Source organism: Salmo salar, chromosome ssa15 (genome assembly GCF_905237065.1).
Source record: "Salmo salar chromosome ssa15, Ssal_v3.1, whole genome shotgun sequence".
NCBI lineage: Eukaryota > Metazoa > Chordata > Actinopteri > Salmoniformes > Salmonidae > Salmo > Salmo salar.
In genome coordinates this window covers 46,641,261-46,668,291 of record NC_059456.1, presented here as the reverse complement: position 1 = coordinate 46,668,291, position 27,031 = coordinate 46,641,261, and the positions used below count along the sequence as shown (strand labels likewise).

The 27,031-nt window shown below is 42.6% G+C and overlaps 1 protein-coding gene across 2 annotated transcripts; it reads right to left on the bottom strand.

Moving 5' to 3' along the window:
* Positions 1-929: 929 nt before the first annotated feature.
* gp132 (Probable G-protein coupled receptor 132) lies at positions 930-25,291 on the bottom strand. Of its 2 annotated transcripts, XM_014144718.2 has the most exons (2): positions 25,106-25,291; positions 930-3,567 (listed from the first exon to the last, which is right to left on the bottom strand). In XM_014144718.2, exons 1-2 carry the CDS (start codon positions 25,146-25,148, stop codon positions 2,498-2,500), a joined length of 1,113 nt encoding a protein of 370 aa, XP_014000193.1. In that variant the 5' UTR covers positions 25,149-25,291; the 3' UTR covers positions 930-2,497. The 2 variants fall into 2 exon arrangements, with proteins under 2 accessions (XP_014000193.1, NP_001167236.1); NM_001173765.1 differs by lacking the exon at positions 25,106-25,291 and having other exon boundaries at positions 930-3,755.
* Between the last annotated feature and the right edge of the window lie 1,740 nt (positions 25,292-27,031).

Genomic DNA, 27,031 nt, shown 5'->3' with positions numbered 1-27,031 from the left:
GCCAGAAGAGGACTGGCCACCCCTCATAGCCTGGTTCATCTCTAGGTTTCTTCCTAAGATCCGGCCTTTCTAGGGAGTTTTTACTAGCCACTGTGCTTCTACATCTACATAGCTTGCTATTTGGGGTTTTAGGCTGGGTTTCTGTACAGCACTTTGTGACATCGACTGATGTAAAAAGGGCTTTATAAATAAATGTGATTGATTGAAAATAACTTGGTCTAGTTTAGACTACATGTGGAAACATCTATGCTGGGATTTCTTCAATGGTAGTCACCACTTTGTGTGCATTTGCCTTTGATGAACTAAATCAAATCAAATTGTATTGGTCACATACACATATTTAGCAGATGTTATTGCAGGTGTCGCTACACCCGCATGTCAAATAGCAACCATGTTCATACACACAGAGCATCACAAGAGAAACCATTCAATGGGTTAAGAATGGTAAGAATTCCTGCAACTTTATGGTCCACATCTCTCATGTTTCTGCGCAATCTCTCCACCTCATGCACTTTTCATCCGTGACTGTGTCAACCAAAATGAATGCCCAAGAACAGCTAGACGTGACTTTTATGCATGTTTTGGGCCGCAAATAACGATGTTCCAAACCACAAGCTTACCGGATGCTCTTTCTATTGAGACAGCTCCTAAACACACTTTCATCTGCATGTTCAGATTCTTTTAACATCAAACGCTGTTTTTCTATGTCACAACACTGAAACCCCACGTAATATAGGCTATGTGTGCAAACAAAAAAAACCTGACAGTGTATTAGTGGAATAAAGCTTTTATTATGCAATTTTTTTGTGTCAATACTTTGAAGTGCCTATGCACTCTCCCTCTTTGTTTGTTCCCCTTATAGTGTGAAAATCACGTCTCACCACGTCTCATATCTGGACAGACTTCAATAATGATACTGAAATGTCACATTTTACTTCAAATGTTTATTTAAAAATGTACAAAAACAGTATAAATAATATTAATCGAGATGAAATGTTTCAATAAAAAGAACAAGCCTTTGCTTTTTACAAACTTTTAAAAAGGTCTGCAACATAGGATGAAAAATACTAAATGTATATAAAAAGGTTATAGGAAGATTATATCTTCATGTTGCAAAACACAACACCAAAAACATGACGAAAACTAAAAATGTTCGTTTTAAAATAAAATATTAAACTGTAAGAGCATGCTGTTGATCTATGTATCATCTACAGTGAAATCACCTATGTTTCTAGAGACAAACACAATATATGTATAATATGTATTGCAGCGTATCACATTTTGCACAATTTCTTTGTCCAAAGGAAAACACAATTTTTCCATTCATAGAAAATCTGTTTCTCACTCCAACATTAGCACCAGAGCAGTCAAGTTTCAAACTTTTCTTTCACATGGACACAAATAAATGCTGAATTTGGCAAACATTGACAATTGGTTCATTCCTACAACTACGTGGTGCCTTTTCTGTCACCCAGGATTCAGTATATTACTTCTTATTCAGTGTAAAATGTGAATTCTAAAAGGCTTTAAATATAAAGTCAGGTGTCCTTTACCTTAACACAAAAATATGGATATTGATGTAGGCATTTTTTGTCCCCGGTTGTTATTCATCAACTTCCATGAGAAATATTAGCCATAAAATACACTATTTAAAATATGTTTTCATTATTTTATAGTCCTAGTTAAATTATCTCTCATCAATAACGTTTTTTTCATGATTACTTTATTTATTATCATTTTATTTATTTCTGTGTGTCCCTGATTTCACTTTCCATCCTGTTAGTTTGTCCTAATTCTCCACTTAAGAAAACAACCCCTTCCTACAATGACACCATATTTAGGAAGAGTCATCATTTCTTTGGTGGGGAAACAATGGTGCATGGCTAAATAAATATTAATAGTCTGCATGTCCCACTCATACATTTCCACCCTGTTAGGCTAAATTAGAGGAAATCAAAACATTTACAAATGTTAAAATATGTTTGATAAGAGAATTTAAAATCCTGTTCAAGTGTTCACCATTATGCTAGCTCAATCTTGCTCACTCCCAGCGCTATGGCTAATATAGGCTCCACATTTCCACCCTGTTATGTTCCACCCTGTTATGATTATGCACCTGAAAAAATGTAAGTGCCTGAGCTTGACCAATATGTTTCCCTTTTTCTGATAGTACACTAAAAATACAATACAAAAGTTATGAGGTCCAAAAGGTACCGCATAGCAGGAATGACCCAATTTCTTCAACCGGAGACGAACAGCAAAAAATGAGGCAGAAATTAACTTAAAGCTGGGTTGAAGTCCTGCTTGACACATTTCAATCATATACATTCCAGTCAGTTTCTGGGATGGCTGGAATACATTGTCTCCCATTGCTCTTGCTATGTTAGGGGCTCCACCTGGCTCTATGCTGAGTCTGTTTAATATTCCAGAGTACCTGCAAGTCACCAGTCCAGGGTTCCTTCAGCAGTCATATCTGCATACCCCTCTGGCTCCCATATCAAACCCCTACCCTTCCTCTGCCATTCTTCGCCACATCCAGTATGGCGGCCGCCACTTCTGACGAGTTCTTGGAGTTGTGCATCTTGTGCTGGCTGCTGTCGGTGGAACGTGCCTGCAGGGTGGCCCGCCCCCGGAGGTATTTCAGGCCGCGACGCAGCTCCTTGCGAATGTTGTCGCTGGAGAGCACGTAGAGGATGGGGTTGATAGCGCTGTTTAAGGTGGACAGGCCCAAAGAGATAGTGTAAGGGGTGTAGATGCTTTCCTCGAAGTTGCATGTCTTCTGCAGCTTGGGGATGTGGAAGGTGACTGCGCGAAGCAGCAGGATGATGTGGTATGGCGCAAAGCACACCAGGAAGAGGATAACCACGGCAATCGCCAAGTAGCGCACCCGCTCCTTCTGGCACGGCTGCAGCCCCGTGCTGGCCTGCACGCTGGCCAGGATGGCACGGTTGGTGACCACCAGCACGACCAGCGGGGCCAAGAAGCCAATGACGAAGCGTGCGTAGTTGAAACCCGTCACGGTGAGCGTGCTCTGGCCCGGCTCGAAGCATTTCTTCTCTACCGTGTTGCCCTCCATCATGGTAAAAACTGGCACGTGGCCCATGAACACCACCAAGACGATTACCATGGTAACCGCAACTGCCAGCCTCTGCTGGCGAAGGCCGCGCGACTCCACGGCGTAGACCACGGCCACATATCGGTCGCTGGAGATGCAGCACAGCAGGAAGATGCTGATGTACATGTTGTTGAAGAAGAAGTAGCCCGTCACCTTGCAAGCCATGGAGCTCCAGCGCCACTGGTGGCCCATGTTCGCGTAGTCGGCCCACATGGGCAGGGTGCAGAGGTAGATGAGGTCGCACACGGACAGGCTCAACAGATAGATGCCCAGGACGTTTTTGCGGCGCACCTGGAGGAAGGTCAGGTAGACAGTAACGATATTGGCGGGCAGCCCGATAATCAGTACCACACTGTAAAGCACAACCAGGGGCACGCGGTCCTCAAAGTAGGTCAGGTTGCAGTTGGTGGCCCCAACGCTGATCTGAGTCACGGTCATCTCATGCATAGTGTCTGGAGGGTAGAGAGAGAGAGGGAAAGAGAGAAAAAGCAGTCACATTTCCTATTTTGGTATGCAGGTTGTGTGATATATAAAACCTTTGAATGTATGCAAACACAAATGAGGAAATCACAAGATTAACTCTAAATCACTCTGTTTGCAGAGCATTTTTCCGCAGATGTTTACATGTCATTCATATTGGTTGGATATCTCCGGAACAAATCATGCTTGAAGATGGCCTATTGCCCTAGTAAGCAAACTAACAAGGGCTTTTTAATTTTGATCGCAAAAGGCGTTTTTCTGGCTTGCTTCACAGCTTTGTGTTTTACAAAATTCTAGACCTACAGTAGGCCCCTAATATGTAAGCCACATCCATTCGTTCTCGTGGTTTGTCTACTCTACAGCCACTGTAGTCTAATGTGATAGACTTTACCTTACTTACACACACATACAGAAACAGAAACATAATTACTCTGTATTCACAGGAAAAACCCTTAGGGGCCACTAAAGGAAGAATGAGTGAGTGAGTTATGTGCATAGTGAGTCACACATACATGACTATGTGCGACTGTCCAAAAGCGGCAACATGGTTTAAAGTCAGCCCTCGGCTTTATGGAAATGTACATCTGATTTGTCAAGGCCCTTAGCATGTTGAGTCATTTGCATGTTAAAGTTCTTCTTTGCTGAGAATCAATTAGCAAGCAACCAAAAACCACACAATAGACAAGTAATACCACAACTCCCAGATGGTGCATCTCAACTGAAAACTACTTTCTGTTGACTAACCATGACGACTCATCTAGTCATCAACCTTGATGGTCATTGTTAGACCCAAGTTGGTACATAAAGAAAATGTACAGTATAAAATATATTTGGGTATATTTGTTATTGAATATAGAATTGTATGACAACTGTTTATTGTATGTACAGAAACCCAACTTTATGACTATTGTGACACCGAATGGCTTGTTGGACAGCATAAAGGGATTATGGGTAAAGATGGCCTCAGTATAATTGGAAGAAGTGAAGGAGACCTGTATGGAAGATGCAAAAGAGAAACAGCTTTCAACCATGTAAACCATTTAATTTATCTTGCATTCTTTTTTTTTTACATTCATGGGTTTAACTTTTTTTGACATCATTACCATCTTGGAACCTGTTAGAACACCCGGACTATATTGTTTGTTTTTCCATTTATCAGCCTGGAACTGTGTGACAAACCAGACAATTATTTGTGAGTAATGAATATAATTTACCTGCAACAACTCTGAAGTCTCTCAATGGGAAAACACCTGTAAAGGTGTCTATAGATATGTGTGGCGGAGTTGAGAGATGTGGCTTTCCCTATTACTTGTTTGTTTTGATATTGAGCTATCTGATATAAATGCTCTAAGACTTCTAGGTGGTATTGGTATGTTTTCATTGGTTGGCTTTAAACTAGACTACACGTGCACGAGAGGTAGGTTACAGTACGCTATTTTGTGAACTATTCTGTGACCCCTTTTAGATAAACTAAACTAAAAGGGGTCCCAGTCTAAGTTGGAGATGGATGATGTGGCGGTCATGACATTTTGTCACCAGGTGATTGTCAAGCAATTAACTGCCGGTCTCATGATAATTGACCGTTAATTAACATAAACACGTTTAGCATCTCCTGGCTTCCACACATATCCTACAAGCCACTGATGCAGACCTTTGGAATATCTACATTTTAAAAAGTCTAATAAATCCATGTAATATAGCCTGCACCATCATAATAAATCCATTGTTTATTTTAGACAGGTCTAAAGAAACATGATATGAAGAAAATGTAGTCTATTTCAGAAGAAAAGAATAGCATACTCTGAGTTGTCCTTATGTTAGGCCCTTATCTGGCTATGCCATATGGCTGTGGGCTATGCTAATTAATTTAGCAGACAAGATTTTCTGAGAATTCCGTGGCATTATTATTATTATTATTATTATTATTATTACATTTACATTACATTTACATTTAAGTCATTTAGCAGACGCTCTTATCCAGAGCGACTTACAAATTGGTGCATTCACCTTATGATATCCAGTGGAACAACCACTTTACAATAGTGCATCTAAATCTTTTAAAGGGGGGGGTTAGAAGGATTACTTTATCCTATCCTAGGTATTCTTTAAAGAGGTGGGGTTACAGGTGTCTCCGGAAGGTGGTGATTGACTCCGCTGTCCTGGCGTCGTGAGGGAGCTTGTTCCACCATTGGGGTGCCAGAGCAGCGAACAGTTTTGACTGGACTGAGCGGGAACTGTGCTTCCTCAGAGGTAGGGGGGCCAGCAGGCCAGAGGTGGATGAACGCAGTGCCCTTGTTTGGGTGTAGGGCCTGATCAGAGCCTGAAGGTATGGAGGTGCCGTTCCCTTCACAGCTCCGTAGGCAATCACCATGGTCTTGTAGCGGATGCGAGCTTCAACTGGAAGCCAGTGGAGAGAGCGGAGGAGCGGGGTGACGTGAGAGAACTTGGGAAGGTTGAACACCAGACGGGCTGCGGCGTTCTGGATGAGTTGTAGGGGTTTAATGGCACAGGCAGGGAGCCCAGCCAACAGCGAGTTGCAGTAATCCAGACGGGAGATGACAAGTGCCTGGATTAGGACCTGCGCCGCTTCCTGTGTGAGGCAGGGTCGTACTCTGCGAATGTTGTAGAGCATGAACCTACAGGATCGGGTCACCGCCTTGATGTTAGTGGAGAACGACAGGGTGTTGTCCAGGATCACGCCAAGGTTCTTAGCACTCTGGGAGGAGGACACAAGGGAGTTGTCAACCGTGATGGCGAGATCATGGAACGGGCAGTCCTTCCCCGGGAGGAAGAGCAGCTCCGTCTTGCCGAGGTTTAGCTTGAGCTGGTGATCCGTCATCCACACTGATATGTCTGACAGACATGCAGAGATACGATTCGCCGCCTGGTTATCAGAAGGGGGAAAGGAGAAGATTAATTGTGTGTCGTCTGCATAGCAATGATAGGAGAGACCATGTGAGGATATGACAGAGCCAAGTGACTTGGTGTATAGCGAGAATAGGAGAGGGCCTAGAACAGAGCCCTGGGGGACACCAGTGGTGAGAGCACATGGTGCGGAGACAGATTCTCGCCACGCCACCTGGTAGGAGCGACCTGTCAGGTAGGACGCAATCCAAGCGTGGGCCGCGCCGGAGATGCCCAACTCGGAGAGGGTGGAGAGGAGGATCTGATGGTTCACAGTATCAAAGGCAGCAGATAGGTCTAGAAGGATGAGAGCAGAGGAGAGAGAGTTAGCTTTAGCAGTGCGGAGAGCCTCCGTGACACAGAGAAGAGCAGTCTCAGTTGAATGCCCAGTCTTGAAACCTGACTGATTAGGATCAAGAAGGTCATTCTGAGAGAGATAGCAGGAGAGCTGGCCAAGGACGGCACGTTCAAGAGTTTTGGAGACAAAAGAAAGAAGGGATACTGGTCTGTAGTTGTTGACATCGGAGGGATCGAGTGTAGGTTTTTTTCAGAAGGGGTGCAACTCTCGCTCTCTTGAAGACGGAAGGGACGTAGCCAGCGGTCAAGGATGAGTTGATGAGCGAGGTGAGAAGGTCTCCGGAAATGGTCTGGAGAAGAGAGGAGGGGATAGGGTCAAGTGGGCAGGTTGTTGGGCGGCCGGCCGTCACAAGACGCGAGATTTCATCTGGAGAGAGAGGGGAGAAAGAGGTCAAAGCACAGGGTAGGGCAGTGTGAGCAGGACCAGCGGTGTCGTTTGACTTAGCAAACGAGGATCGGATATCGTCAACCTTCTTTTCAAAATGGTTGACGAAGTCATCCGCAGAGAGGGAGGAGGGGGGGGGGAGGGGGAGGAGGATTCAGGAGGGAGGAGAAGGTAGCAAAGAGCTTCCTAGGGTTAGAGGCAGATGCTTGGAATTTAGAGTGGTAGAAAGTGGCTTTAGCAGCAGAGACAGAAGAGGAGAATGTAGAGAGGAGGGAGTGAAAGGATGCCAGGTCCGCAGGGAGGCGAGTTTTCCTCCATTTCCGCTCGGCTGCCAGGAGCCCTGTTCTGTGAGCTCGTAGTGAGTCGTCGAGTCACGGAGCAGGAGGGGAGGACCGAGCCGGCCTGGAGGATAGGGGACAGAGAAAATCAAAGGATGCAGAAAGGGAGGAGAGGAGGGTTGAGGAGGCAGAATCAGGAGATAGGTTGGAGAAGGTTTGAGCAGAGGGAAGAGATGATAGGATGGAAGAGGAGAGAGTAGCGGGAGAGAGAGAGCGAAGGTTGGGACGGCGCAATACCATCCGAGTAGGGGCAGAGTGAGAAGTGTTGGATGAGAGCAAGAGGGAAAAGGATACAAGGTAGTGGTCGGAGATTTGGAGGGGAGTTGCAATGAGATTAGTGGAAGAACAGCATCTAGTAAAGACGAGGTCAAGCGTATTGCCTGCCTTGTGAGTAGGGGGGGAAGGTGAGAGGGTGAGGTCAAAAGAGGAGAGGAGTGGAAAGAAGGAGGCAGAGAGGAATGAGTCAAAGGTAGACGTGGGGAGATTAAAGTCACCCAGAACTGTGAGAGGTGAGCCATCCTCAGGAAAGGAACTTATCAAGGCGTCAAGCTCATTGATGAACTCTCCAAGGGAACCTGGAGGGCGATAAATGACAAGGATGTTAAGCTTGAAAGGGCTGGTAACTGTGACAGCATGGAATTCAAATGAGGAGATAGACAGATGGGTCAGGGGAGAAAGAGAGAATGTCCACTTGGGAGAGATGAGGATTCCAGTGCCACCACCCCGCTGGCTCGATGCTCTAGGGGTATGCGAGAACACGTGGGCAGACGAAGAGAGAGCAGTAGGAGTAGCAGTGTTATCTGTGGTAATCCATGTTTCCGTCAGCGCCAGGAAGTCTAGGGACTGGAGGGTAGCATAGGCTGAGATGAACTCAGCCTTGTTGGCTGCAGACCGGCAGTTCCAGAGGCTGCCGGATTATTGTTATTATTATTGGGCACCCGGGTGGCGCAGTGGTCTAAGGCATTGCATCTCAGTGCATGAGGCATTACTGCAGTCCCTGGTTCAAATCCAGGCTGCATCACATCTGGCCGTGATTGGGAGTCCCATAGGGCGGTGCACAATTGGCCAGGGTAGGCCGTCATTGTAAATAAGAATTTGTTCTTAACTGACTTGCCTAGTTAAATAAAGGTAAGATATATAATTATTTTATATTATTAAAAATACAATTGAAGATAGCTGAATTAAATAGAAAGGATATTTTCTCCAAACGATTTCTGAGGGAGTGTGCACATGTGGCTATTCTGTGTTGAGCGGTTAACAAAGAAACTGGTCCTCCTAAATGCTTAATTTAGAATTATTAATGTAACTTTAGTTGTTCTACAAACATTGGGCTATATGTTTAAATTTTTTATTCATTTTAATGCTTCATGATGCGACTAATGATGATTTGAAAAAAGTTGCATGAAAGGCATGAGCTCTGATTTGTTTCTTGCACAGGCTGCACACACTTCATCAGTCTCTCATTCACAATTTGACAAGCACTTGATAATGCCTCAAATTTCCCAGCGCCATCCCCCTTGTGTGGCCATAATGCCCCAAAAAGATCCATGCCTTTTGCGGCCAGTGGTCATTGTACCCATGAGCTGAATATAATAATTATCATTCCCTTCTCCCAGCTGTGTGCTCCAAAGCATCACTCACTCACATGGCTCTCTCAGATACCTCAATTCTTATTAGCCAATGCCTGTCCCGTGATCGGGTTCTTCTTCTGACAGGCATCTCAGCTCCAAAGTAACAAGATGAGTAGGGCTAATGAACAGCAAAAGCACTAGCCTATGTCAATCTACTATCCCCCATAGTACAAAAGTTGACCTATTCTATTGGTCAACTTGTCCTTCTGTGCGAGAAAGATCAGAACGTTTAGCTTAAAATGTTGATAAACTATTAGGCTATTTCTTCACGTTGTATGCGCTGCAATGCACACGCGGCAGTAGGCTATTAGCGCGAATGTTCCAAAATGCAATAAATTATCAGGAAAACACCATTCTCAAAAGTGACCGCAAATGCGATTATGCATGTAATGCTTTATTATAAAGGTACATTTTTATGGTGAAAATTATCTTCCCCAAACTTGAAACTCACACACTGCCTATGCATGCCAGTTAGGCTCTCCACTGTTTGTAAAGTGGATTAATGTGCTTAATTTTATGAAGTTATTTGGCCACTTTATCAAAACATATAGGCCATGGGCTAGGCTACATGAGGTGTGGGACTATGATTTGAAAAAGTCAGGAAACAAATGCATGTGCTGTTTCTTGCCTTACTGCACACAAGCTGGGCATCATTCACAAGTGATAATATATAATTCACAAGCTAATATTGTCACCCATCACACTATTCTTGATTTAATCTTGTGATATTTCAGTCTCTACATATACTAAATAATATATGTGTGAAATTAGTTTTGATTTAGAATGGACCATTATCATGCATCAACACTCTGTGGCACCACTTGCACACGCAATAATTGAGCAGCAAAAGAAGGCTGCTGCTAGGCTTGGGTGGTATACCGTATATACTGTATACCGGGGTATTTGGAAAAATCCACGGGATGGTTTTTCAATACCGTTGAAACTATTTCTTTGAAGGTTTTTTTTGTACATTTGAATATTTGTAGCTACTTTTTAAGTAAATACCTGCAGTTAATATGTGTAATATGTTAGGAGATAAAGAACATTGAGTTTTTAATTTCACCTGTCACATTATTATGAAGCTTACAATAATCACCAGTCACGTGGTGTTTGCTTGCAAGCACACAACAACGAGAGACTGGAGCCTTGTGAGTCACTCACTGTTGTGCAGTATGCTAATTTAGTAGCTAGTTAGCTATCTAGCTAAGTGGTTAGCTTCTCCCAAAATGAAATATTCGCTTCGTAACAGCAGAGAATCCCCTCCTGGATCAATAGCCTTGCTGGCTAATATTTGTTTTGTGCAGCATTTTTGAGTTACTTGTATAGTTTAGGTTAGAAACTGTATGCAATGCGCTCGTTAGCATCGCTCTATGTCATATGTTCTTGTTTGAATTGCTAACCTCTGGATTTCAGAGTATCAGTGGGGTTTGAAAACAGCGCCCCCAGTGTCGGTTTTATTGAATATCTTGTTATGGCACAAGGTCGGTATGAAGGTATGACAATCTGGATACCGCCCAAGCCTAACTGCTGCACCAACTGTGTATATTCCTTATGACCTAAAACTATCAGACTTCAGTGGGGCCTCTTGGGAGCAGACAGTTGAGAAATGGATAGCCCTGGTGAAGTTGAGCTTACGGGTCTCCTGTGTGCTGGTAAGTGATTGGGCGGAGCTAATCAGACAGCACCTGAAAGGAGAGGCCAGTGAAACGGTGAAGCTGATGGTAGAGGAGGATGAAGAGGATGTTGCCGGCATCTTTGCGTTACATTTGAACATGTACGGGGGTAAGGTTCCTCTGGGGACCTTGTTTAACTTCTTTGGGATAGGGGGCAGTATTTTCACAGCCGGATAAAAAACGTACCCGATTTAATCTGGTTACTACTCCTGCCCAGAAACTAGAATGTGTATATAATTAGTAGATTTGGATAGAAAACACTCTAAAGTTTCTAAAACTGTTTGAATGGTGTCTGTGAGTATAACAGAACTCATATGGCAGGCAAAAACCTGAGAAGATTCCATGCAGGAAGTGCCCTGTCTGACAATTTGTTGTCCTTCTGTTGCATCTCTATCGAAATTACAGCATCTGTGCTGTTACGTGACACTTTCTAAGGCTTCCATTGGCTCTCTAAAGCCGCCAGAAAGTGGAATGGGGTGTCTGCTGTCTCTGGGCAAAGTATAGGAGCAGAGTAAGTGGTCCGCCTGGGGACAGTGAGACTGGAGATGCGCGGTCACGAGAACTCGCCATTTTTTTCTTTCTCTCTTTGAATGAATACAACGTTGCCCGGTTGGAATATTATCGCTATTTTATGAGAAAAATAGCATAAAAATTGATTTTAAACAGCGTTTGACATGCTTCTAAGTACGGTAATGGAATATTTTGAAATGTTTTGTCACGAAATGCGCTCGCGCGTTACCCTTCGGATAGTGACCTGAACGCATGAACAAAACGGAGGTATTTGGATATAACTATGGATTATTTGGAACCAAAACAACAGCAAAGGTAATCCAATTTTTCTAATAGTAATTCTGAGTTTACTGAGCCCCGACGTTGGCGGTCTGAATAGCTAGCCTTGATGGCCGAGCTATGTACTCAGAATATTGCAAAGTGTGCTTTCGCCGAAAAGCTATTTTAAAATCGGACATAGCGATTGCATAAAGGAGTTCTGTATCTATAATTCTTAAAATAATTGTTATGTATTTTGTCAACATTTAATCATGAGTAATTTAGTGAATTCACCAGAAGTTTTCGGTGGGTATGCTAGTTCGGAACATCACATGCTAATGTAAAAAGCTGGTTTTTGATATAAATATGAACTTGATTGAAGAAAACATGCATGTATTGTATAACATAATGTCCTAGGAGTGTCATCTGATGAAGATCATCAAAGGTTAGTGCTGCATTTAGCTGTGGTTTGGGTTTATGTGACATATATGCTTGCTTGGAAAATGGCTGTGTGATTATTTGTGTCTATGTACTCTCCTAACATAATCTAATGTTTTGCTTTCGCTGTAAAGCCTTTTTGAAATCGGACAATGTGGTTAGATTAACGAGAGTCTTATCTTTAAAATGGTGTAAAATAGTTGATCGTTTGAGAAAATTGAATTGTGGTATTTTAGTTGGTTTTGTATTTCCCGCTGTGCGATGCCATTGGCTGTTGGCTAGGGGTTCCGCTAGCGGAACGTCTAGATGCAAGAGGTTAAGGAGTTGCATGGGAAGACGCAAGGAGCTGATGAGAGCATTCGGGCCTATGCATATCACCTGCAGACAAAGTTGGACAGAGTGATAAAAAAAAATCCCAACTATGTTACAGAGCCGGAAGAAATACTCAAGAAACAGCTGATGTTGGAATTCCGTGAGGATGGCCTTCATCGGGAGATGAAGATGGTCCTAACAGAGAAAAAGTTGCCCTTCATTGATATGATTAATGTGGCCATCACCTGGTAAGAAGAGGAAAAACAACCCCAACCCCCAGCAACAAATCGCGAGGCACGGCGAGCGCCATCATCTTCTATAGCTTTAGAGGGCCTCCAAGACACAAATCAGAAGATGGCTTCCTTAGCAGGAAGAACTGGTTCAGGAAATTTGCCATGCCAGGAGAGACCGAACCCCCCAAGAGGAACAGCCCCCCAGGGAGGAGGAACACCAGACCTCCATTGACAGACAACTATGGACGATTCACAGTGCATTCGGAAAGTATTCAGATCCCTTGACTTTTTCCACATTTTCTTAGGTTACAACCTTATTTTAAAATTGATAAAATATTTTTTTCCCCTCATCAATCTACACACAATACCCCATAATGACAAAGCGAAAACAGATTTTTAGATTTAAAAAAAGAAAAAAAATACCGTATTTAGATAAGTATTCGAAATTGAGATTGAGCTCAGGTCCATCCTGTTTCCATTGATCATCCTTGAGATGTTTTTACAACTTGACTGTGGTAAATTCAATTGATTGAACATTATTTGGAAAGGCACATACCTGTCTATATACAGTGAGGGAAAAAAGTATTTGATCCCCTGCTGATTTTGTACGTTTGCCCACTGACAAAGAAATGATTAGTCTATAATTTTAATGGTAGGTTTATTTGAACAGTGAGAGACAGAATAACAACAAATAAATCCAGAAAAACGCATGTCAAAAATGTTATACAATTATTTGCATTTTAATGAGGGAAATAAGTATTTGACCCCCTCTCAATCAGAAAGATTTCTGGCTCCCAGGTGTCTTTTTTACAGGTAACAAACTGAGATTAGGAGCACTCCCTTTAAGAGTGTGCTCCTAATCTCAGTTTGTTACCTGTATAAAAGACACCTGTCCACAGAAGCAATCAATCAATCAGATTCCAAACTCTCCACCATGGCCAAGACCAAAGAGCTCTCCAAGGATGTCAGGGACAAGATTGTAGACCTACACAAGGCTGGAATGGGCTACAAGACCATTGCCAAGCAGCTTGGTGAGAAGGTGACAACAGTTGGTGCGATTATTCGCAAATGGAAGAAACACAAAAGAACTGTCAATCTTCCACGGCCTGGGGCTCCATGCAAGATCTCACCTCGTGGAGTTGTGTTGTTGCCTAAAAACTAATCAAATATATTTGATTAGATCAGGGGTTAAAACCAGTACAGGGAACAGAACCGAAAACCTGTAGTCCACAATCAGCTCCTTTCTCTTGCTGAATTTGAGGGGGGGGGGTTGTTGTCTCTGACCTCCTCCGCTGTCTCATTGTTGTCGGTGATTAGGCCTACCACTGTTTTGTCGTCTGCAAACTTAATGATGTGTTGGAGTCATGTGCAGCCATTCAGACGTGGGTGAACAGGGAGTACAGGAGGGGACTAAGCATGCACCCCTGAGGGGCCTCCGTGTTGAGGGTCAGCGTGGCGGATGTGTGGCTGCCTACCTTCACCACCTGGTGTCGGCCCGTCAGGAAGTCCAGGATCCAGATGTAGAGGGAGGTGTTTAATGCCAGGGTCCTTAGCTTAGTGATGAGCTTGGAGGGCACAATGGTGTTGAACGCTGAGCTGTAGTCAATGAACAGCATTCTCACATAGGTGATCCTATTGTCCAGGTGGAAAATGGCAGTGTGGAGAGCAATAGAGATTGCGTTATCTGTGGATCTGTTGGGGCGGTTTGCGAATTGGAGTGGGTCCAGAGTGTCTTGGATGATGTTGTTGATGTGAACCATGACCAGACTTTCAAACATTTCATGGCTATGATTGCTACGGGGTGATAGTCATTTAGATAGATTACCTAGGCGTTCTTGGGCACAGGGACTATGGTGGTCTGCTTAAAACATATAGGTATTACAGACTGGTTCAGGGAGAGGTTGAAAATGTCAGTGAAGACACTTGCCAACTGGTCAGCGTATGCTCTGAGTATGTGTCCTGGTAATCCGTCTGGCCCTGCTGCCTTGTGAATGTTAACCTGTTGAAAGGTCTTATTTACATCGGCTACGGAGAGCGTGATCACACAGTCTTCCGGAACAGTTGGTGCTCTCATGCATAGTTCAGTGTTGCTAGCCTCGAAGCGTGCTTAGAAGGTACACGTATTTTGCTTGTCTGGTAGGCTCATGCCATTGGATAGCTTGCGGCTGGTTTTCCTTTTGTAATCCGTGATAGTTTGCAAACCCTGCCACATCTGACGAGCATCAGAGCCGGTGTAGTAGGATTCGATCTTGGTCCTGTATTGACGGTTCGTTGGAGGGCATAGCAGGATGTCTTATAAGGGTCTGGATTAGTGTCCCGCTCATTGAAAGCGGCAACGTTAGCCTTTAGCTCTGTGCGGATGTTGCCTGTAATCCATGGCTTTTGGTTGGGATATGTACGTTTGGTCAATGTGGGGACAACGTCGTCGATGCACTTATTAATGAAAGCAGTGACTGATGTGCTAAACTCTTCAATGCCATCGGATGAATCTCAGAACATGTTCCTGTCTGGTCTAGCGAAACAGTCGTGTAGTTTAGCATCCGCTTCATCAGACCATTTCCATATTGAGCGCGTCACTGGTACTTCCTGTTTGAGTTTTTGCTTGTAAGCAGGAATCAGGAGGATAGAGTTGTTGTCAGATTTGCCAAATGGAGGGTGAGGGAGAGCTTTGTATGCTTCTCTGTGTGTGGATGAAAGGTGATCTAGAGGTTTTTCTAGTTGCACAGGTAACATGCTGGTAAAAATTAGATAAAACAGATTTTAGTTTTCCTGCATTAAAGTCACCAGCCACTAGGAGCGCCGCCTCTTGGTGAGCATTTATTTATTTTTTGCTTATGGCCCTATACAGCTCGTTGAGTGCGGTCTTAGTGCCAGCATCAGTTTGTGGTGGTAAATAATAAATACTACAAAAAATATACATACATATTATCTTGGTAAATAGTGTGGTCTACAGCTTATCATGAGGTATTCGAACTCAGGTGAGCAGAACCAAGACTTCCTTAATATTAGAGAGTGACTTGTGTAATTCTATACAGTGTAATTGTTGAGTGACTTGTGTCAAAGCAGTTATATAATTAAACTGCACTCTAAAGCAAAGACTCAGCCAAAGAGTGTGTTACATCTTGCTTTTGTCTTTTTAACTGAAAAAGATTTAACCCTGCAGCTACACAGTTGACTCAGTCCCTGTGATGTGCAGAGGAGAAATTAACAAATTGGACCAGCCCAGTCTTCACTTGACCAAAAAATACTTCTGAAATGAGTGTGGGTCAAGAAGCCTTGTTAAACCATTTACATTTTTACAAGAGCAACACTAAAGCAACACTCTCCTGTGTGGCAGAGCATACTTTTTACCCTATGGCTGTTCAAGATGGATGCTTAAATAATAAATTGTTTATTTCCCAGTTACATTTGTGACTCGTTTCAGGAAATTAGGCGTATGTCGCACGTCACTACTTCACAGGACAGGCATTTGACTTTAACATACCTTTTTTTTATCAAAATGTGTTTTTTGGCAGAAATGCCTTCTGGAACATGTGAACTTTCATTTGCCTTAATAACAAACTTGTATTGCCATCTGTAAATACGAATAAAATTGTTAAAATTACGAGCCTTGTTGGTTTAACCACAGAAAAAGACAAGAACCTTCCTGCTAGCTCTGCCTGGTGGAAGCAGAGTATGACAGCTAAAGAGATGGAGAAAATTCTGGCGTTTGATTGCAAATATGCGGAGGGAGTTGAAAAGAGAACACACAGAAGGCTGTTGTATAAAACACCTGTCTCCGGATTACATCTTCAAACTAAGGGCAACCATGGCATCCGGGACAGAGAGGGAGAAGCGTTCATCCATGTACAGTGGGTATAGAAAGTCACCACCCCCTTTCAAAATGTTCACCTTTTGTTGCTTTAGAGCCTGAAATGAAAACACATAACATTTGACTTTTTCAGGCTTTATTTACACACAGTAACCCACAACATCCAAGTAGAGAAAAAAATATCTTTAAATGTATTAATAGTAAAACAGTAAAATACCATACTTGAATAAGTGACCCCCCCCTTTAGAATTGCAATTTCAAACTTTCTGAAGTATAACCAAACACCTTCCAGATCACAAATCAGGCTAATTGGCTTCCATCTGTGATCAATTTTAGTGACTTTGATTAGTTCAGAATAAAAGCAGTTGTTCGTAGAGGACTCCACTGCTTAGTAGTGCAATTCAAAGCAAAGAATCCACTACGGGCGGAAAGGTACTTTCAAAAGATCTACGAGATAAAGTTGTGGAAAGGCACATGTCAGGGGATGGATATAAAACAATTTAAAAGGCTTTGTCTATACCTCGGAGCACAGTTAAGACCATTATTAAGAAATTGAAGGCATATGCCACCACCCAGACCCTGCATAGTTCAGGCCATCCCTCCAAACTGGATGACTGGGCAAGGAGGAGACTGATCACAGAGGCTACCAAGAAGCCAATAGCGACTTTGAAGGAGCTTCAGGCCTTTATGGCAAAGACTGGTCAATGTGTGTATGTGACCACAATATTTCAAGCGCTCCACAAATCTGGCCTCTATGGGAGGGTCGCAAGAAAAAAAACAGTCCTCATAAAAAGCCACTTCAAGTCTCGTTTGAGCTTTGTCAAAAAGCACATTATAGATTCCGAGGCTAAGGTGCTGTGGTCAGATGAGACCAAAATTGAACTTTTTGGCCTGAAAGCAAAACTATATATTTGGTGAAAACCCAATAAATCTTCCCACTCAAAGAACACCATGCCAACAGTACAGCACAGCGGTGGCAGCATCCTGTTGTGGGGGTGTTTCTCTTCAGCAGGGACTGGAGCACTTGTCAGGATAGAAGGGAAAATGGACAGTGCAAAATACCGACAGATTCTTGAGGAGAACCTGCAGCTCTCTGCCAGGAAGTTAAAAATGGAAAGATGGTTCACCTTTCAACATGACAATGAAACAAAGCACACTGCCAAAGCAACCGTACAGTGGCTGAAGGAAAATAAGGTGAAAGTCCTTGAGTGGCCTAGTCAGAGCCCTGACATAAATCCTATTGAGAATCTGTGGAAGGACTTGAAGAGTGCAGTCCATGAGCGGTCACCATGCAATTTGACTGAGCTTAAACAATTCTGCAAAGAAGAATGGGCAAATATTGCACAGTCTAGGTCTGCAAAGTTAGTAGAGACGTATTCAAAGAGACTCATGGCTGTAATTCAAGCAAAAGATGGTTCCACCAAGTATTAACTCTGGGGGGTGTTATCCAAATAGGGTATTTTACTGTTTATTAGAGGGTTTTTAAAAAATGTTTTTCACTTGGATATTGTAGGTTATCCGTGTGTAAATAAAGTCTGATTTTATGTGTTTTCATATCAAGCTGTAAGGCAACAAAACATTTTTAAAGGGGGTGTTCACTTTCTACACACACAGGTAAGAGAGACTAGTTACATACGTTTTCAGATATTATACGTTTCTAATTTTGTCAGAAAGACGTTTACATTGCAAGTTAAAGAATACTGTTAGCTAGCTAGCTAATGTTAGTAATATTATTTGCATCTCAGAAATCCATTTGCATTGCTAGTTATAGCCTAATGTTAGCCAGCTAGCTAACATTGAACCTGGTTGGTTAGCTTTAGCTACCTGCAGATTCATCCATGGTAGTAAGGTTATGAGTTGGGATAGCTATCTAGCTACCTACCTACATGTCTAAACAAAAGGCTCCACTATGCAAGTAACCATTTCACTGTACCGTTTACACCTTCTGTATCCTGTGCATGTGACAAATAAACTTGTATTTTATTTGATAAAGTATGTGTTTACCAGAGACAGTAATTTGAAGAAAAACATGACCTGCACCAAAGACAAATTAGGATTTAATGTTAGGACAACTAGACAGTGTCCAAGTTCTAGAATGCTCCAGTAAAATGCCCTGTTTTTATTTTGTCACACTCACGACATTAAGCTATTTTCTATAATTAGCTCGCCATTAATTTGAAATAATTATCTTGTTGTGAGAGTATTTTACTGCAATAATTAATAAAAATGTGTTATAGTTAAGACGTTGTGAGCTATGATATGGTCATTATTTGAACTGGCTAACAAACTAGAAACTAACCAAAACCTTGTTTAGAAAGTTTATTTTAGTTGCCTGGTTTGCTAGATTGACATTTTCTAAATTCAATTTTAAAACGATAGGTTTATTGGTGTTAAAATACACCAATTATGCTGTTTTGGACCAACAGACTGCCTGTCATTTTGAGTTAATACTTTTTTTATAACAACAAGTTTGATGTCTGGCGACAATAGAATGTTCATGATGTCACTGCGACAACCCTCTACAGACATGTCGATAGACGTAGGATAAACCAGCCTTTAGTCTTGACATCGTTGGTTGTTCAGTACACTACCATATTCACTCTGTTTAGCACATGGCCTCATATGTGAATCCTTAAATAGATGGCTGGGGCTAAGGTTTAAGAGGGTGTGAACAATGCTGAATGACCATATCATAGCTCCCTGCACTAAAATGGCACCAGAAAAGAAGGCAGACGTTTTACGTGCCCCCAACTGATTATTTTTTTGTTTGTAACTTATTTTTTTTACTTATTTTGTACATAATGTTGCCGCTACCGTCTCTTATGACCGAAAATAACTTCTGGATATCTGGACTGCGATTACTCACCACTGACTGGCAGAATCCTTTTTTTCCTTTGACGAGCCCAACGCACGCAAACGATATACTGCTTTCTCGGGAACAGGCCCAGATCCCCGTGATTTGAGTGAAGAGGAGGTGGAGAAAAAGGGGCCAGAGGGTGGGCTGCCTTGTGAGAATTCATAGGCGATCGAATAAACCCCCACTTCCTTCCATTCTGCTAGCAAACGTGCAATCTTTGGACAATAAAATAGACGACCAACGCGGAAGATTAAACTACCAACGGGACATTCAAAACTGTAATATTTTATGCTTCACGGAGTCGTGGCTGAATAACGACACTATCAACATACAGCTGGCTGGTTATATGCTGCACCGGCAGGATAGAACAGCGGCGTCTGGTAAGACAAGGGGCGGCGGACTATGTATTTTTGTAAATAACAGCTAGTGCCCGATATCTAAGGAAGTCTCGAGGTTTTGCTCGCCTGAGGTAGAGTATCTCATGATAAGCTTTAGACCACACTATCTACCTAGAGAGTTATCTGTATTTTTTTGTAGCTGTTTAAATACCACCACAGTCAGAGGCTGGCACTAAGACAGCATTGAATGAGCTGTATTCCACCATAAGCAAACAAGAAAACTCACCCAGAGGCAGCACTCCTAGTAGCCGGGGACTTTAATGCAGGGAAACTTAAAAACGTTTCACCAAATTTCTATCAGCATGTTACATGTGCAACCAGAGGGAAAAAAAACTCTGGACCACCTTTACTCCACACACAGAGACGCATACAAAGCTCTCCCTCGCCCTCCATTTGGCAAACCTGGTCATAATTCTATTCTCCTGATTCCTGCTTACAAGCCAAAATTAAAGCAGGAGGCACCAGTTACTAGATCAATAAAAAAGTGGTCAGATGAAAGTGATACTAAGCTACAGGACTGTTTTACTAGCACAGACTGGAATATGTTCTGAGATTCCTCCGATGGCATTGAGGAGTACACCACATCAGTCTTCGGCTTCATCAATAAGTGCATCGATGACGTCCTGTCTCTGCATCGATGACGTCCTGTCGCCTGTCACTGGGCGAAAAACAGCAGGAGATTTTGTGAGTGGTCAGGCTGAGAACAGTGACACTGGAGATGCGCGTTCATGTGAATTCTCCATTTTTTTCTTTCAGCCTTTGAATGAATACAACGTCGCCTGGTTGGAATATTATTGCTATTTTACGAGAAAAATAGCATAAAAATTTATTTTAAACAGCGTTTGACATGCTTCGAAGTACGGTAATGGAATATTTTGAAATTTTTGTCACGAAATGCGCTCGCGCGTCACCCTTTGGATACTGACCTGAACGCACAAACAAAACGGAGGTATTTGAATATAACTATGGATTATTTGGAACCAAAACAACATTTGTTGTTGAAGTAGAAGTCCTGGGAGTGCATTCTGACGAAGAACAGCAAAGGTAATCCAATTTTTCTTATAGTAAATCTGAGTTTGGTGAGGGCCAAACTTGATGGGTGTCAAATTAGCTAGCCGTGATGGCCGGGCTATGTACTCAGAATATTGCAAAATGTGCTTTCGCCGAAAAGCTATTTAAAATCTGACACCGCGATTGCATAAAAGAGTTCTGTATCTATAATTCTTAAAATAATTGTTATGTTTTTTGTGAACGTTAATCGTGAGTAATTTGGTAAATTCACCGGAAGTTTGCGGTGGGTATGCTAGTTCTGAACATCACATGCTAATGTAAAAAAAGCTGGTTTTTGATTACAAATATGAACTTGATTGAACAAAACATGCATGTATTGTATAACATAATGTCCTAGGAGTGTCATCTGATGAAGATCATCAAAGGTTAGTGCTGCATTTAGCTGTGGTTTTGGTTTTTGTGACATATATGCTTGCTTTGAAAATGGCTGTGTGATTATTTTTGGAAGGGTACTATCCTGACATAATCTAATGTTTTGCTTTCGCTGTAAAGCCTTTTTGAAATCGGACAATGTGGTTAGATTAACGAGAGTCTTGTCTTTAAAATGGTGTAAAATAGTCAAATGTTTGAGAAATTGAAGTTATAGCATTTTTTAGGTATTTGTTTTTCGCGCCACGCAATTCCACTGGCTGTTGACTAGGGAGGTTAAACAGGTCAACATTCACAAGGCCGCAGGGCCAGATGGATTACCAGGACGTGTACTGTGAGCATGCGCTGACCAACTGGCAAGTGTCTTCACTGCCATTTTCAACCTCTCCCTGTCCGAGTCTGTAATACCAACATGTTTCAAGCAGACCACCATAGTGCCTGTGCCCAAGAACACAAAGGTAACCTGCCTAAATGACTACCAGCCCATAGCACTCACGTCTGTAGTCATGAAGTGCTTTGAAAGGCTGGTCATGGCTCACCTCAACACCATTATCCCAGAAACCCTAGACCCACTTCAATTTGCATACCGCCCCAACAGATCCACAGATGATGCAATCTCTATTGCACTCCACACTGCCCTTTCCCACCTGGGCAAAAGGAACACCTATGTGAGAATGTTGTTCATTGACTACAGCTCAGCGTTCAACACCATAGTGCCCTCAAAGCTCATCAATAAGCTAAGGACCCTGGGACTAAACACCTCCCTCTGCGACTGGATCCTGGACTTCCTGACGGGCCGACACCAGGTGGTAAGGGTAGGTAACAACACATCCGCCGCGCTTATCCTCAACACTGGGGCCCCTCAGGGGTGCGTGCTCAGTCCCCTCTTGTACTGTTCACTCATGACTGCACGGCCAGGCACGACTTCAACACCATCATTAAATTTGCCGATGACACAACAGTGGTAGGCCTGATCATCGACAACAACGAGGCAGCCTATAGGGAGGAGGTCAGTGACCTGGTCGTGTGGTGCTAGGACAACAACCTCTCCCTCAACGTGATCAAAGCAAAGGAGATTATTGTGGACTACAGGAAAAAGAGGACCAAGCACGCCCCCATTCTCATCGACAGGGCTGCAGTGGAGCAGGTTGAGATCTTCAAGTTCCTTGGTGTCCACATCACCAACAAACTAACATGGTCCAAGCACACCAAGACAGTCGTGAAGAGGGCACAACAAAACCTATTCCCCCTCAGGAGACTGAAAAGATTTGGCATGGGTCCTCAGATCCTCAAAAGGTTCTACAGCTGCACCATCGAGAGCATCCTGACTGGTTGCATCACTACCTGGTATGGCAACTGCTCGGCCTCCGACCGCAAGGCACTACAGAGGGTAGTGTGAACGGCCCAGTACATCACTGGGGCCAAGCCTCCTGCCATCCAGGACCTCTATACCAGGCGGTGTCAGAGGAAGGCCCTAAAACTTGTCAAAGACTCCAGCCACCCTAGTCATAGACTGTCCTCTCTGCTACCGCACGGCAAGCGGTACCGGAGCGCCAAGTCTAGGTCCAAGAGGCTTCTAAACAGCTTCTAACCCCAATCCATAAGACTCCTGAACACCTAATCAAATGGCTACCCAGACTATTTGCATTGCCCCCCCACACTCTCCCCCTCTTTTACACCGGTGCTACTCTCTGTTGTTATTATCTATGCATAGTCACTTTAATAACTCTACCTTCATGTACATATTACCTCAACTAACCAGTGCCCCCGCACATTGACTCCGTACCAGTACCCCCCATGTATATAGTCTCACTATTGTTATTTTACTACTGCTCTTTAATTACTTGCTACTTTTATTTCTTATTCTTATCCATACTTTTTTTAACTGCATTGTTGGTTAGGGGCTTGTAAGTAAGCATTTCGCTGTAAAGTCTACACCTGTTGTATTCAGCGCATGTGACCAATAAAATTTGATTTTTTATTTTTTTTATTTGAATGTGTGTAGACAAAGAAGAGCTCTCCAGTAGGTGCACCAAATATTCAAGAGCCATTTTCTCAAAAGTGGGGTTACAAGTTCATCAAAGTTCAAAGCATAATTACTTTCCCATTGTTCCTTAACTGTAGTGTATGATATACCATTTTCTAGCTCTGAGTCTCTACTTTTATCCAATGTAGAAACACAATTTCAATTTTTGCTACATAAGACCGAATCAAGCTGGTCGGTCACATTTATGATGAGAGGGGTGAATGAATGGATCACTAGAGCACTGGGAAAATCAACCTGGTCTCAGAGCATTCTGTATTATTCTGTATGTAAATCCGAGACGCCCCATTTTAAGATGATATGTTATGTTTCGTATGGTACGTATTAATTTTTGGATGTCCATCACCCATTTGGTATGATATGTTACAAATTAAACGCTGTATTATAGTGTTACAAATTAGGGTTAGGAGAAGGGTTAGCTAACATGCTAAGTAGTTGCAAAGTAGCCAAAAAATAGTCGTTGAAAAGTTGCTCATTAGCTAAAATTGTCAGTGATGAGATTGGAACTCGAAATTCCCTAATTTGAGTATCTCGGATTTACATTTAATATGTTACATCTACCATGTTCGACTAGTCTATGAAACCAGGCTGGGAAAATAGGCATCAGGGAACTGCTGCCTGACAAACGAGACTAGGAGATAGGCTATATAAAACAAATGCAAATTTGAATCATTAATGCATAGTAGTACAAGGAACCTACGCATTTAGCATGGCATTTACAATTCAGAATGTATAAATTATAGCCCAGAAGCTGTAGCTTCTACAGAACCATGGACCAGCACACTGGTTCAGTAAGTGCATAGCCTACATATATCTATTGGACCATTTTCTCTGAAAGTGAGTTTGATCGATATTGAAAGAGGGGCTGGCTCCTCCGCCTGCTGTAAGGCTTTGTCTTCATTGTGTCACATGCCCTCTTTCCTGACATACATTTATGTTAAGGATGAACACGATGACTCTAGGAGAAAATGAAACCTTTGCTCTGTGTCGCCTGCCATTAGTGACGGTAGCGCACATTAATTTCACCCCCGTTAATCTCGGTGCTCCGGGGATTTTTGAGTGTGCGCCTCTTTCAACTCACTTGACAGTTTGTATGGGAGACCTAAGTGGGTGTGCTACATTATCTTATTTTATGTCTAGGCTAGCGTAGCCTACCTGAAGGCACACACAATATTCTGAGACTAAGGCTGAGTGTGCGGGAGCGCTCGTGCGACAGATGTAATCACATGAATTGACATAAACAACATGGCTGATTTAAAATATTTTCCAAATTTCACCATTTAAACTATTCATTAAATATTGATCATCTCGTTGTTTACAAAAAAAATGTATACAACATTTAACTACCCACTGAGTCTAACAAGGTGGCCAGGTGAACAGCTATGCTTTGCTTATTGAACACTTAATAATGAATAGCCGTCTGGAATTATTAATCACAGTTGCTTTTTAATAGTATTATAATAAAATATAAATAACAAATAACCAACAATAAACTCACAATTTTATTTCATGTCCTAGGCTACAATAACAGCAAACTACCAGTAACTGAGGTGACCTATATATGTACCTACATTTCCCCGCATGATCCTTGAAGACAAAAAAATAAATCACAAATTTTTTTAGAGAGTTTTTCTCATTAGTCGATCACCAAAATACAAAACTACACTTCCAATCACTGCACGATATACCATAAAACTGAACCGATAACTAAGTCGCAAATAATAATATCAGTCAGAGCGTAATATCCAGAAGTGCACGCTGCATGTTAACTCTGGTTCAGGGCGGTTAGTCCGTATCCTTTCACTACGGAGGAAGGCGCACTAAGGACCTGGACCAGAGCTAATACTCGCTAAATCAATAATTTCTTAAAAGTTACAATTATCTCAATCACACGTTTCAACATTCTGTCAGAGAAACTCACAGTTTTGCTGTAACATCTCTCGAAATCCGTAAACAGTCTTCATACATTACTGCCTGAAAGAGAGCATGCTTCTTCCACCTTCGTCATACATTCTACATTCATAAGCATACAGTTAAAGTGCTGTTTAAACATCCGCTGCGACAGTAGTACGTGCGCGGAGGAAGATCCCCGCGCTCTGAAATGTCACGAGGTTTGAATATAGCAATACCACAAGTGACAAATCATTGATGTATTGCTCCAGTGTACTCTTACCACCTAAAAAAAAAATATTGCACTGACTTCTTGAAAAAGACACACATGAGCACATGAGATTGTTTTTTTTAAATATAAAAATACTTAAAAAAAAATGTAATCTGTTGATGATTCATTTACTAAGTCTTCTGTGTAAAAACAGAAGGGAATGCAATGAGTAAGCCAGCAAGGTCATAATTTGTATCAATGCTAACATTTAGCCAAGGCCAGGAAATTGAGTAATTCCATAGCCTATATGCTATAGCAAGGATTAGTGGGAAAGATGCTAGGGATGTTCTGAACGTACTCCACTCCCGAGGCAAAAGCCACCTAAATTGCACAAAACGTTGCCAAAAACAAGACCTCCCTGAGCCATGTTTTCAAAACCTAAACTCTAGAGAAACTGAAAGAATAAAAGGCGAAAGAAAGACTTCTGTGTTGGTCATTACTGAGATGTGGTTAAGGAAGAGTGTTTTGAATACAGACGTTAACCTTTCTGGTTATAACCTTTTTCGGCAAGACAGACCTTCCAAAGGTGGGGGTGGCAATCTTTACCAAGGATCACCTTCAGTGCTCGGTTGTCTCCACCAAGTCTATCCCCAAACAATTTGATTTGCTGGTTTTAAGCATTAAACTTTCAAATAGCTCTTTGTTGACTGTTGCTGGATGCTATCGTCCTCCATCAGCACCGGCCTGTACCCTACCTGCCCTAAGCTCTCTCCTGGCCCCTTACACTAAGTCTGAATTTGTCCTGCTAGGTGACCTAAACCACCTGACCAAGTCCTAAAGCAATGGGACTCCCTAAATCTTTCTCAGATTATTACCAATTCCACAAGGAATGACTCCAAACACCCAGAAAAGGCTACTCTTCCTGATGTTATCCTCACAAATAATCCTGATAGTTATCAGTCTGGTGTTTTCTCTAATGACCTTGGTGATCACTGTTTTCCAGCCTGTGTTCATAATGGCTGCTCAGTGAAACAGCCTGTCCTGATTTGTCATAGACGCTTGCTAAAAAACTTTAATGAGCAGGCCTTCCTTCATGAACTGGCCTCTGTAAAATGTTTGATATTCTCAGTGGTATTGTAAACACACCCCCATAAAGAAGATGATAATTAAAAACAGGTTCAGCCCTTGGTTTGACCGTGATCTTGCAGTTACTCCACCTCATGAATTGCATTTGGTGAAAGGCTCGGCACACGCATACTCAGGGTGACTGACTATTGTTCAGGAAAATGAGAAATAAGTGCACTCAGGCTATCCGGAAGGCCAATGTTACTTACTTTAAGAAGTTCTCTCTCTGTGGGTCAAATCCCAAGAAGTTCTGGAAAACGGTTAAAGACCTGGAGAATAAACCCTCCTCCTCACAGCTGCCAGTGTCTCTTAATGTTGATGATGTGGTTGTTACTGACAAGAAGCACATGGCTGAGCTCTTTAATCACCACTGCATTAAGTCAGGATTCCTATTTGACTCAGCCATGCCTCCTTGCCCGTCCAAGATTTCCTCATCTCCCACCCCTTCTAATATCCCTGATGCTTCTCCCTCTTTTTACCCTGCCCCGCTACAAAGTTTCTCCCTGCAGACAGTCACTGAGTCCGAGGTGCTAAAGGAGCTCCTTAAACTTGACCCCCCAAAAACATCTGGGTCAGATCGTTTAGACCCTTTCTTCTTTAAGGTTGCTGCCCCTATCATCG